General features: G+C 41.9%; 1 protein-coding gene across 5 annotated transcripts in view; it reads right to left on the bottom strand.

Annotated features, from left to right (window-relative positions):
- SGCD (sarcoglycan delta) overlaps positions 1–13,072 on the bottom strand; it is a 218,125-nt gene that overhangs the window by 41,193 nt on the left and 163,860 nt on the right. For all 5 annotated transcript variants that reach the window (XM_071570080.1, XM_071570078.1, XM_071570079.1 and 2 more), the window contains exon 6: positions 11,718–11,790. In XM_071570080.1, coding sequence (XP_071426181.1) covers positions 11,718–11,790 — 73 coding nt within the window. The remainder of the gene's footprint in view (positions 1–11,717; positions 11,791–13,072) is intronic.

Consider the following 13,072-nt stretch of genomic DNA (forward strand, 5'->3'; position numbering starts at 1 on the left):
TTCACGAAAGCCATAAGCCCCATTTGAGGAGCAAGACAATCATTATAGGTAAATATTCAGAGGCTCTGCTGAAATTTCAGTCTGCTTCTTGAGGGCTAATTTTGCTATTCATCACTCTAAGTAAAAGTTCAGCCAAAGATGTTGCTTTTGTTTATATCAATATTTTTTCCCTCTGGAAATTGAAACAAAAAATCATTTATTTTCCTGTAGAATTGTTTACTGAGGAACAGTCCCACTGGCACGTTAGTCAGTGCTGTAACCTACCAAAGCCTGGCCTAGGAAACCCAGACACAGGGGAGATGGAAGCTTCTTTGCCTCACTTAGAAACAAGGAGCTGGGATCCAGCTAGAGGAAATCTTTCTCAAAAAGATGATTATGAAACCAGCACTCTCTTTGGTATTGCACAGACAATTTGACATACTGCGTGAGTCAGAGAAACACTTTTAATGTGCATCTGAGCACCTTTGCCTGCAGAGCTCCCATTCCACTGACAGCAATTCCCTTTCAAGTCACATCAGCTCACAAGGTATGATGCAACATCATTGAAAATGTGCATGTATTTATTAGAGGTTACAGCATAAAATATGCAGGCACCTTGAAATATATTTCAGATTGTGACAGCAAGCAGAGTGACTGAATATATGTCAGAGGTTTATGATGAACTCTGAAGTGTCTTCATTTGAAAGGCAGCATCCTATTTTTATAGGCATCCTTTATTGCTTGATTTATTCTTTCTATCTGTAACTAACCTCTAGACTCCTAGATTTAGATTCCTGGTGTGATGTTGTTTGAATGCTGTGTACCTCAGAGCTCTGCAAAGCCTTCTGACAAATTCATTGCTTGGTCCTCTCTCACTGTTCAGCACAATGCCAATGGATGGAGAGATTAAATGGTGCCCTACTGTTCAACTGAGAACCCATAAAATCAATGTATTTAGTGGGTGGTTTAAAAAATCTGTCACATGCTAAGCAGGAAAGAACAGGAAAGTACTAGGAGAGGTTTAGTGTTCCGTTTTTCATCTCTTTAGCAGTATTGCCCTTGATGTTTTCACTAAGATTTTGTTGGTTTTTTTGCAAAGGATTAGGCATGAACTAATGGTGAGGAAATAAATGACAAATTACTCTCTTCTTGATACAATCAGTTTGATCCCATATAGATAAAACTGAGCATTTATGAAAGTATACAGGGGTACAGATGGGCCAAGGCCCATGCTAAGGCATCTACCAGAACCCAGGGCTGAATGAAGGACCTGGCGTGCACCCAGATGTGCAGTTCCCATAGAAACACACAGTGTGGTTACATACATTGTGGTTATAAGCACACATTTGCAAACATATCTTTCCGGTCATAAAAGAGAGAATTTAATCTCAGAAACCTTAGGAAGCAATAATAGTCTTTAACCTCTGGCATTGCAGGAGAAGATACTTCATATTTTCTATCAAAATGAACAGCTTCAATAACCTTCCATTAATACCCATTTATGTTGAAGCGAGTTATACAGTAGTGACCAAGGGGCACAATGTGCTGTGTGAGGCCTTTGTTACCTTATGACTTCATGGGAACTGTTCCTGGAATAAAAGCAAAGAAATGCCTACAGAATTTAGCCTATTAATGGTAACACCGACACCATAATGGTTATCCCACATGGCCAAAGCTTCTGTTTGTCAAAAGGTATTAGTGAATTAAGCCAATGCCTGTGGTAGGATATTCACCTATGGGTTTTGGATTCAGCAAGGAGCAGGGATTCATTTCCCAAATCTCCTGGCATCATATGGTTGGGATTGGCTTTTTCCCCTGTGCTTTGAGCACAGATCCTTCTGCTGCAGGGGAACAAGAATTGATTATCTGGTACTGAGAGGTTTGGAGGCCTTAGAAAGAAAAAAACACCAGTTACGAAGGACTTAATTTCTGTACCCTAAAAGGCTCTTTCAGAAATGCCATTTGTAATTTATTATATGTGCATAAACCAGAAAAAAGCCTGTTAAAATTAACTCATTTTTAACCCAGGAAACTCTGGGTCTCAACCTCTGGCCAAAAGCTCAGAAGGTTTTCACAAATTCCTGTGTGCTTTCTGGGTGATCCTCTTGGCAGCATTTGAGTTTCCAAAATGGCTTATAAAAAATCTTCCCTCTTTAGACAGAGCTTCTCAGCTGATTCTTGTAAGATATGCTGTTTTTCTAAAGAGAATTTTATTGCAATATGAATTTATTACAAATCATTTCACATGCACACATTTTCAATCACACCTTTTGGGTCACAAGAGACAGAATTTAATTTCTGAAACCTTAGGAAGCAATAATAATCTTTAACCTCTGGCATTGCAGGAGAAGATACTGCATATTTCCTATCAAAATGAACAGCTTTAATAAGCTTCCATTAATATCCATTTATATTTATTACTCCTTCATTAAGGTTAAGACAGCAAATCCTTAATAAAAAACCCTAAATTGACATTTTACTTTATTTCTTTATCTATCTTTTAAAATGCTAATTCTTAAGGAAGTGGGCAGGACATGACATATTTTTATCACTGCCACACAGTTCAGCACTAGCAGTGTAAACCTTTTGTGTCTTGCTTTTTGCCCTTCTTATATCAAATATAAGCAGATTTTCACCGAGTTCACTGGCAGGGAGCATCTTACAGCAGCACATCTCCTCATTATCCAGCCCTCTCAGCTGTTGTCAGACTCACCAGGAGGCCATTTCCCCTCTGCTTTACAACCTCCTTTATGATCCTTGATGGCCTAAGTTTGGGATTTTTTAGTTTACTTGCTTGATTCCCCTGTGCCACTTTATAACATGTCCTCAGCCAGCCTTCCAACAGCCTTCCTTAATGACATGAAACCAGGCAGAGGCAGAGAATGTGTTTTTCTTTCTGTATCGTGAAAAACAGGAGATAACTCACAAACCGAGGTCAACTCAACATGAGAAACATGGAATTGCAGCTGAGTTTCAGTTGGAGGAACAAGTGCCAAGAGGGTCCCAAGATCCTGAAACCCCTTTGCCCTAACCCAGGGCAAAGCTCCTCTCCTTTTGCACCTACTGCCCACACCTTGGGGGATTTGCTGCTCCTCTCTGGAGAACTGAACTGCATTTCTAGGTGTGTTGTTCAGCCTTTATTGAAGCCAGTCATCTGCTTTTGATTATTACTGGATTATAATCACATTTCTGCTTCCTCATCTCCTGCACAGCCCTGACGCCACATGACATCATGTGAATTACATTCTTTTAAGTTTGGCTTTCTATCCAAGGACACAATGTCCTTGCAGAGCTGAAGTGAAACAGGGCATTATTTTACTTGCCAGCAAAGCTGTGTGTATGTACTGGGCTATGCATTTATAGCAGCCACCTCTGCTGACGGCTGAAATGGTGGCTAGCATTCAAACCAGCAATGCTTCACCTTTAATACAGTGCTTTCACAAGTCTGGCCTCAAAAAAATGCTCCTTTTTTCCAGTGAGTCACTCCATTGCCAATTCAGCTGGGAAGCAGAGCAGGTGACTCTCAGCTTCAGTGCCAGGAGAACCTGAAAATGTGGCAGTGAAGTCCCAACTTTCCTAAGATGGAGACAAGAAAGAGGAACCACTTGCCAGCTTCTGCCTGTGCTGCCAGCACAAGAAGCTTCTGCACTTCCATTTCCTCCCTTCATGGAACATGAGCCTGCACAAGGTGCAAGATAGGTCACCGAACTTCTCCAGTGCAGCACTGCTGAGACAACTCACTGCTGAGCCCAGAAGGTGCAGGGCAGCACACAGCTAATGCTCACACACTGAGAACATATTCTTATCATTCGAGATGAAGGAGACACCAGGGGGGAACTAATGGTTGTCTGCAAAGAGGGACCAGGTTTGACTGCTGAGTCATTTTTAGAAAGGGGCTCTCATGAGCCATGTGCAGAGCTGAGTACAAACACCACTTGAGACCTGGGAGGGACATTCCTTTAGTATGAATTCAGCTACACTGCTTGGTCAGAAATTACTACAATTCAAAACACCCAGAAGTGCCACAATAACCCATGGGATAAATCCATACTGCAGAATACACATGAGGAGTGGAGCAGCAGCAGCCACAGCACATTAAGGAGATAAAATCAATTCACGACAAAAGGACATAGCCATGCATGTTTGGCCTAGAGAAACAACTCTATTCCACATAAAACAAATTCAGAATAAAGATTCTGTAGGAACAGTGAATATTTATGATTTCTCTTAATAAGCATGCAAACTACTGCTTTCAGAAGAAAGGATCCCATTGTAGTTATGGAGACATTTTTCTCCTCTCTTTAATAAGGTTATGTAACAGTTATTGATTCCTGACTACAGCATAAAGTACAATTAGTGTATTTGCAAAACTGTCCTTTCTAATCACAGTGGACTTGTATAGCTCCAAGTACCTCACTCAAACTAACAAATAAGTATTATTGCTGTGATCCAGCCAAAACCTCCAGCACCAGCAAAGGGCAGTAGGAAACAAAACCCTGAGGAAGTCCTCTCTTGGGCAGGAAAGCGTCTAAACTGCCCTGCCCTCTTTTGTACCAGGTTAACAAGAAGACCATGTTAAATCCTCACTTTGAAGGACTTAACTGCTCCAGTTCAGCAGGAGAAACCCCAGCTGTGGTTCCTGTGCTGGCCTCAGCACAATGGGAAGAGGGAGCTCAGTTTGCAAGACATATCCCAGGCTCGCGCGGGAAGTCTTAGCAGGGAGATAGTCCTTCTTAAAAGCAGGTACTGAGTGCTGAACAAGGCAAAGATTTTTATTTTGCCTGCTTTACTCTTCACTTGGGGCGTTAGAAATATGTGATACACAGCTGGAGGGACGAATAAAGAGATAGACAGAAATATTAAAGAAAACCATATATTTTTCTACCCAAAAGCAAACATGGTGCTCAGTGGATTACATTCCTCTCATTTCTTTCAGATAAGAACAGTGTTCAAAGGAAAATCTCCTTCTCGTCTGAGCTATTCAGTCATTTTGAACATGATTACATCCTAAACATCACAGTATTTGCAAAGGATTGGGATCACAGTGATAGGTGGGTAAGGTGCTTTCCTTGCCAACTTTCTATTTACTTCTGTATTTCATGCTCAATATCCTTGGTACAAATAGCTCTATCTCAAGTACAAATGTTATGATAAAAGAATAGTTTTTGAGCCTCTCAGAGCATGACAAATGCAGTATCCCAGAGCAGCACATCAACTGATTCCTGGTGCAGCATCTCCCAACCCCTCTATGGAACAGCAGCACCAGCCAGACTCTGCTGCAAGGAAAACACGTTGCCCAAATTGCACTGAAAAAAAACTCAAAATGGTTTGCCTGCCCATCTTTCTGGGTAGTTTTTAATGACTGTTTTTAGGGCACTTAAGGCTGTAGTCTGTCAATAACCTGCAGACCTTCTTACAGTTGACACCTCAAAAATGATCCTTGGAGCTGCAGACCAGGTTTTCCTGCCAGGGCACAAGCAGTAAGGTATGGCACTTGGGGACATGGCAGTCCTCTTTAATCATTATCAAAATGTAAATGAAAGGCAATATTTTCTATAAAAATCTGCATTTAGAGGCTAAAGGGTACTTTCATATTTTCTGTAAGACCTTCCAAAAATACCACCTCAGACTAACCTACTAGACAGATACATCATGTTAGATGTGTCACCACATCCTTTTAATCAGTGTACAGTCAATATTCTGTATTATATGAATAACTAATTAGTTTCACAACTTATTTCCACAGATGTCATTGCAAAATCTGTCTCAGGAATGTCATCTGCACTTGAGAGAAGGACAAGCATTGTAATTAAGTATTAAGCCATTTCACCAGTGTGAGTCTGCCATGGAGTGTGAAATGGCTATAATTCACATTTTTAAGACCTCGCATTTATTAGCATCTATTTTCTACTCAAGGTTAGCGGTGTGCTGCACAGAGAGTTAAAAAAGGCAAAAAAAGCTCACTTTTTTGTGATTCAAATGGCTACATGTGCATGTCTGACTGTACAGATTGCTCACACTGATGGGGTTTCTCTCAGGTCCCGGAGGACTTCTGGCTCACACACCTTTGTGAGCAGCACTCGAAGGTTAGATGAATGCTCTGATTATGGAGCAAGTGATGTTCTGCTGTTGAAAGCTAATGACAAACCTGGGCACAACGCACCTAGGCAGGATACAGATCTTGTATACAAGAAAGGTATTCAGTCTAAGATAACAGCCAGGACTGACGATAAATATCTCCCAGGAAAAGACTTTGTTTGCGTAAGGAAACCCCTATAGAATAAATGCAGAGAGAGAATAATGAAGCCAGCTGTTCGAGTTTTATTCAGGGCTCAGGAAAAGTTAAACTGGTCTCTGTCTGGCGCCATTGCTCCAGTTGCAATTATGCTGCTTAATTACATGCAGAAGCAGAGGAATCTTTTGTATCTTCCTACATAATTTGGAAATGAGAGGGATATTTCCACTGCTCTCTACCCCATAAACAATGCTGTTTGGCAGCATTTCCTTTAGAAATCTGCCCTTTTCTTCCCTTCCCCTACTCCTGTTGTCAGTTGAGGGGCCCCACAGCCCTGATGGAATATGCAGGCTCTTGCACCCACGCATGCCAGCAGCACAGGGGACCGGAGGGCCTCTGGGAAGACCCACTCACACCCTCCAGGCTGCTTGACCACCAATTCCAACTGCTTTGCCTCTTTTTCCCCAGTTTAAGCCCATCGCATTTTTTACTTCAGCAATATACTGTGTTCAAAACACCTTCCTGTCAATCTCCCCTTCCTGCCAAGCTTGTCTTCACTGTCCATTAGTCCTCTGTGAAGAAGATCTGCCTGTCCAGGGACAGATGCTATTAGCAGCACTGTGGACAGGGCAGGACCATGATTTATCCATCTGGGATAAATCAACAAAGCTCTGTCAACACCTCTGCCATCTCCCAGGCATGTGCCTCCTGAGAAGCTCATCCAAATCTAAGCTTCACCTTCTGCAAACAGGGAAGGAAAGGACACCAAGAACAAAATTGCATCCATTGTGGCAAATCAGAAAATAACACCAGCTAGATACAAAGGTACATTGTCCATTTCCCCATTGCTTACACCTCACAGGAATCCACAAGTGTTTGCTGTGAACTGAACAGTGTTTCAGTATCACTAGTCTTTATAAATGACTTTCCCTTCTAACCAAAAACTTCCTCTTTCATACCATTCATTTTTTGCATTTCCTCTAATTTTTCTTCTTGTAATCTTTATTAATGTAATGGGTTTTAGACAGGAACATTATTTGTGTTCCTACTTTTCTATGCTGCCTTGTGGAACACAGTGGAGAGAAACCTTAATCTGATAAGAATTATTGTTTTTCAAAGTGAGCATCGTTACGTTAGCCGAGCACTGCATTTAAATTGTTTTTTTGTTATAATAGGTCTCTCTTGGCCTATTTGGATACTTCAGTACTGTACGTTGTAAGGTAGAATTGCACTAATAAAACCAAGCTGCAAGCACATTTCATCTGCCATTTTGTACTTTCAGTGGTTCATAATTAACTTTGGTCAAGAATTACCCCTTTAAGCCCGAGGGATTAATTCTCCCTTAAATGTATTTGTGCATTACAGAAAAAACCAGTCATCCCTTGGTTTCTCCTGGCTTTGGATGAGCGATTTACTGCATTTTTAACCTACAGTATCTGTGGATGAATTCCAGGTGTGTGCTTACCCCTCATGGAATGAATTTCATGCTGTTTGATTTCTTTTTATTTAACTCTGAGAACAAAAATACCCTAAAGCAGGTTTCCATGCTGCAGGTGCCCCTGCCCAGCATGACCTGGGCTTTGGGGAGGTACTTACACTGGCCCTCAGCTGGGGGACAGGGTGGATGCACTAACACAGCCCCCCACTACCTTTCAATCCTCTCCCCTCAAACTATTTCCCTTCTTCTTTATTCATTGTCCAGTCTTTATTTCTCACCTCTGAAGAGTGCTGATTTTGTGTTTGATGGACAACTTCTGTTAGCCTCTTTGGCATATATCTGCTTTTTGGAAGAAGATAAATAGAAAAAGGCAGGTGATTCCTGCCAGTGTCAAGGAGAGCCTCTCAAGGCAGGCTCTTGACAAGTTACTTGGGTGCTACTAAAATAATCCAGTGAGAAAAGGTCATATTGAATTCAACTTTTATACATAAGCAATCACATTAACATATGTCAAAGACACCAGGCTGCTTTAAAAAGAGTCAATGCAGATGAGCACAAATATTTCAATGTCCAAACAAATCTCCTAAGCCCTCTCCTGAAACTATTTTGGGATGATACGGAGTGGCAATGTTAAACATTCCAAGTATTTGAAAATAATTTGAATTTGTTTGCTCTCCTTTTTACTGTTTTTCACCACTTCAGAACCCAATGAACAACAACCAAAACATTTGGGTGTCTAAAATTACTTTACATAAGTAAAGACATGAAAATGTTCACAGAAGTATATAAAATAATGTGTCAACCATCTCTACTTTTTAGGTCACTATTAAAGAATATTCTACAGCCCAGACAGGAAACATGAACTGTTTTTTACACCTTGCACTAAACAAGACATTTATGAGCTCTGGCATCTCCACCACAGGGCACAAAGAAATGGATTGTTTTAGGACACATGAGTCTGTCTGCAGCAGGGGAGAGAACCTCCTGAGAAGACTCATCAGCAAAGTCCAGACATGGCTCAATGAAGCACCAAGACAATTCTTGCAGCCTCGTAATGGGCTTAGCATGCAGAAAAAGGCTATGTCCATATTCCCACTGGAATTGTCTCCATCTAAACCACTGCAGACAAAAGTATTTTAAAAAGGACTCTGACCCACCAGGACAGTGACCACCTTGTAGAGCCACTGATTTACTAACAGCTGAATTATTAACTGAAGATATTTGTCAGCTAAATGGGGACAAAGTCTGCTGAGAACAAGTGTGCTGTCATTTGGAGTGTGCCAGTTGTCGTGACACATGAGCATGACTGAAGGCCTTTGGGAGATGGGAGGAAAAGAAGGAAAGAAACAGAGATGACTGGCACAACAGCAGGGAAATCAGACTACCTGTTAAGGAGCAGAGGAAGGGAAGGAAGACACTCAGGTGTCCTGACTCCCAATGGTGACAGGAGCGGTTGGTCTTCTCTCTACAATAGCAAGAGTGGATGCCACCTTATTTTGGAGTCTAACAAAAAAGCCAGAATCAGTACGGAGCTGAAAAGAGTAAATGGATAAATCACGTAACTAATTGTAACTGTGTGGTCTGGGAAGAGCGATGGAGGCTGGTGGTGTTTGCAGCAGCTGAATGTGCACTTTCCACCTGAGAACTTCAGCCCAAGGAGGAAAGAAAGTTTGCACTATTTATTACAGAAAAAGGTCTTTTAGAGTCAAGCCAGCTACTGAGTGTGCATTTTCAATGCTGCTTTCCCAGCAATGTCTGACAGCTCGGGACCCATAGGCTGCCATCTCATCAGTGCCATTTCACTGCAGCATCTTTTTAAATAGGCAAAAAGGACACCTTAGGCACACACACTGCTATCAAAATAGGAAGGAACCAAAAAATCTCCCCTCAGAGTAAGATTATTTTCGCTATTAACTCTGTACTGCCCCCAAAAGGCACCATTTCCCCTACGAAGCAGCCAGTGATCCAACAATTTGAGGCAGATTGACAGTTCTTGATTTGGGGAGGAATAGAGCATTTGTTCTTGGGAAGCCTTGCTTTCTCTACACAGTACAACCACTGGCTCTTTTCTTCTCAAGGTGGTGGAAAAACATTTATTTTTGCCAAGATAAAATCATCGGAAGCCCACAAAATATTTTAGGACCCTGGGGGACTTTTTCCAAGGTAAATTCTTTTCAAAAATCTTCCTTTAAAAAACAACCAACCAAACAAACAAACAAAAAATGACAAGAGACACCAACAGATTTTTACAGGATTTTTTTCATCCAGTTCACTAATTTCAAAAGAAGTCAGTTACCTAACAGCTCTCTACATAGTAAAATAAAAACATTAATTTAAAGCAAATCAAATATGCTGAATCAACCCCTTGCATAGATACTGCCATTAATTCATCTCAATTTCATTTAGCCTAATTTTCTTTGGAACACAAGCATACTCAATAGGATTAAGGCCATTTTAATTCACATTTGTCCCCTCTAATGTGACATCCTACACTTATTTGGATTATTTTCCCCTTCCATCTTTAGAAAAGTCTTAAGTAACCACAAACTTAGATCTAAATCTTGCATCTCTTTTGCACTATCCAAAACAGAACCTGGCTTTGCAAGTTATGGAGATGCTATCAGATATTCTAACCATGATCTTGTCTTTTTTCTTTTTTTCCCCCCTGAAAATGTCAGTAAACATGGGCTGTGCCAGAAAGTCTTTGTCACCTGGACTTCACCTAGAAATCCACCCACTCACTGATGCCTTCATTTGCTTGGCTCTGCCCAGAGGAATGGAGGGTATGTGTGCCCTGCCCTGCTCCTCCCTGCCATCACAGGGCTCCTTCTACCACAGCAAACCTTGGAGCTGTCCTGGCAGCTGCATGTCAAGCTGAGCAAAGACTCTGTTTCCTCTTTTTTTAAAGGAAGTGTATAAAAATTGAGAAAACCACAAGGCAGGGTTAAAGTCACTGCATGGAGAAAGGGAACAAACTTTCATAACAAACTGAATTATACCACCACACTTGCTGTCTGACATATGATCCCCAGAGTGCAAAATGGGAACAATTAGAGGTTTCCTGAAAGAAACTAAAAGATAGAGGTAGACCCCGGGGAAGACAGACAGGCTATTCTTCATCTTCCACGATGATCTAGCTGGTCCATAACTATCCCTGGTATCAGAGCAGGGAGAGTTTATAAGAGGTGCTCTCCCACCCTTGTGCATCTGCAGTAAATCTGCAGCGCTCATGCACAACTTCAGCTGCCTGAAGATTGCTTCATCCCCAGCAGTTCCCAGCAAAGGAGTTTGTAACCCAAGATCTGAGAACAAGACATCCTTCTGGAGAGTTTTTTCAAGTTTTTCTCTCTCTCTTTTTATAAGAAAGGATAATTAGAGTATTGAGGCAAACCCCTACAGCTCTCTTGGTCAGGAGATATCAGGAGATTCAGTCAATAATTTATTAGGCCATATGGTTAGTCTCTTTTCAGAGACTAGTCATCTAGTCATCCAAACTAACCTGTAGTGACACACTTTTTTGTTTTTCTAATAAAATAAATATAATACCCAGCAATAGCTTGAGGCAGAGCTGGTTCCCAGGAGCTGTGCTGTTTATTCCCTCCTGGCACATTGCTGTCAGCAAGTGGCACCTCTGCAAGAGTCAGCAGTTACATACATGCAGAGCTACACCCTGTGTAGGCCAGGGAGGGTTTGCATTTCTGCAAGACAGATAATACTGGAGAGCATTATCCTTTTGCCTGCTGCTACTCACTGTGACCCAGCACAGACTTCAGTACCTCCCTGCACAACCAGAAAAAGAAGACTCTGTTCTCCAAATCATGAGCCCAAGGTACACAGAGCATGTTACAGAAGAGAAACGATGCTCTCACAACCTGTGATTGCCTTTAACTCAGTCATATGACATGTAAATATGTCAAGTCCCTTCTCTTCCATGGCATCCTCTTCATTATGCCTTTCATAGTGAATCCCCAAGCTCTTATGCAAAAGTAGAAATGATGCCCAGCAAAATGCACAACGCCAACAAGGCTCCACTGAGTTACCATTAAAGTGTATTCCAAAGTTTACCTTAGTTCCTTGAAGGGGTCTGCCCTGACATTGGGAGTTTCTATAGATTTAGGGAACACTGTGCCTTCTGCTCCTGAAATCACAAAACAAAACAGAAGACAAATTGTAAACATTATAAGCTGTTATCAGGGGAGTGATTGTAAAATCATATCTAAGTGCAATTTAACCCATTGCCTGATCCCATTTCTCTCTTGCACATCCCTTCTGTCCCCAGAAGATCCAGACCTTGATCATCTGCAATTGATTTTCTTGATTACAACTGGGATTTGCCTGTAAGCTACACTTCTGGCTAGAGAAGCAGCTGCTTGCACCCCAACTGTGGGAAGAATTTGCTGACCCAAGTGATGCAGGGAGCTTAGAAAAGATACCCTTTGCTAACCAGAAATCTAATCCAGCTGCATCCCTCATTAATGAACCTGGATGCCTGTGACAACATTATTTCTTTTGCTGGGCTCTCAGAGATACTCAAAGGAGAAAAGAAAATTTTGGCTCTATCACTGAAAATGCATCCTGGATCAGGCTGGGATCCTGCCTGGGGAAAAAGGAGGGATGTGTCCACCTGATGCAGTGCAGCACAAGTAGACTCTGCTCCAGTCTCAGCCTGGCCACCAGTTTAATATGTGACCCAGAAGTCATTTAACTTCTGCTCATTTCCTCCTTCTGTCAAAGATGGTGGGGAAGCAGCACTCCCCCCATTTGCTGACTTTCTTCAGATCATGAACTGTAAACTGCTGGATACTATGAACAGCCTGCCTAAGTTTCTGGCACTGCAATCCTCTTCCTGGCCACCTGCATAGCCATCCCTAAACTGGGTCCATTTTTTGTGATTGAATCATGCTGTCTCTCTTCCCTAGAAAGACATGCTCTCCTCATACTGTCTGCCATCCTCTCATAAGCCTTTCCACTAACTGTTCTCACTGAAATGTGAGTCTAATCTGAATTGATCTCCCTTCATCTCTCAGCCACTAAATCTTCTTGTGTGTGCCAGCCAATCAACCCCACATCAGTAGAGTCTCCATCCTCTGTAGCTAGACACCAACGGTGACCCAACCACCCCAACCTGCTCTGATTCTCTCAAAAGTGTGGGCTTTCTGAATCAATTGTGGTGAAGCAAGTTCTCTGGAATTCTCATGGCTCTTTTCTGAACCTGTTCCACTTTAAAAATACTCTGTTGGAACACCGGAGTCCCCAAGGGCTGTCACTGGTTCTCTATGCTGCAGAGCATCACATTCCTGCTCCCACTGAAACTTCCAGTGAAAACACAGCTAAAAGTGGTACTAACTGCTTTACACACAGAGTGTACTAGAAATTAATGCCCATGTTCTCCAATACACAGCTGCTAGGCCAACAAGCAC

This window comes from Pithys albifrons, chromosome 15, assembly GCF_047495875.1.
Source record: "Pithys albifrons albifrons isolate INPA30051 chromosome 15, PitAlb_v1, whole genome shotgun sequence".
NCBI classification, from domain to species: Eukaryota; Metazoa; Chordata; class Aves; order Passeriformes; family Thamnophilidae; genus Pithys; species Pithys albifrons.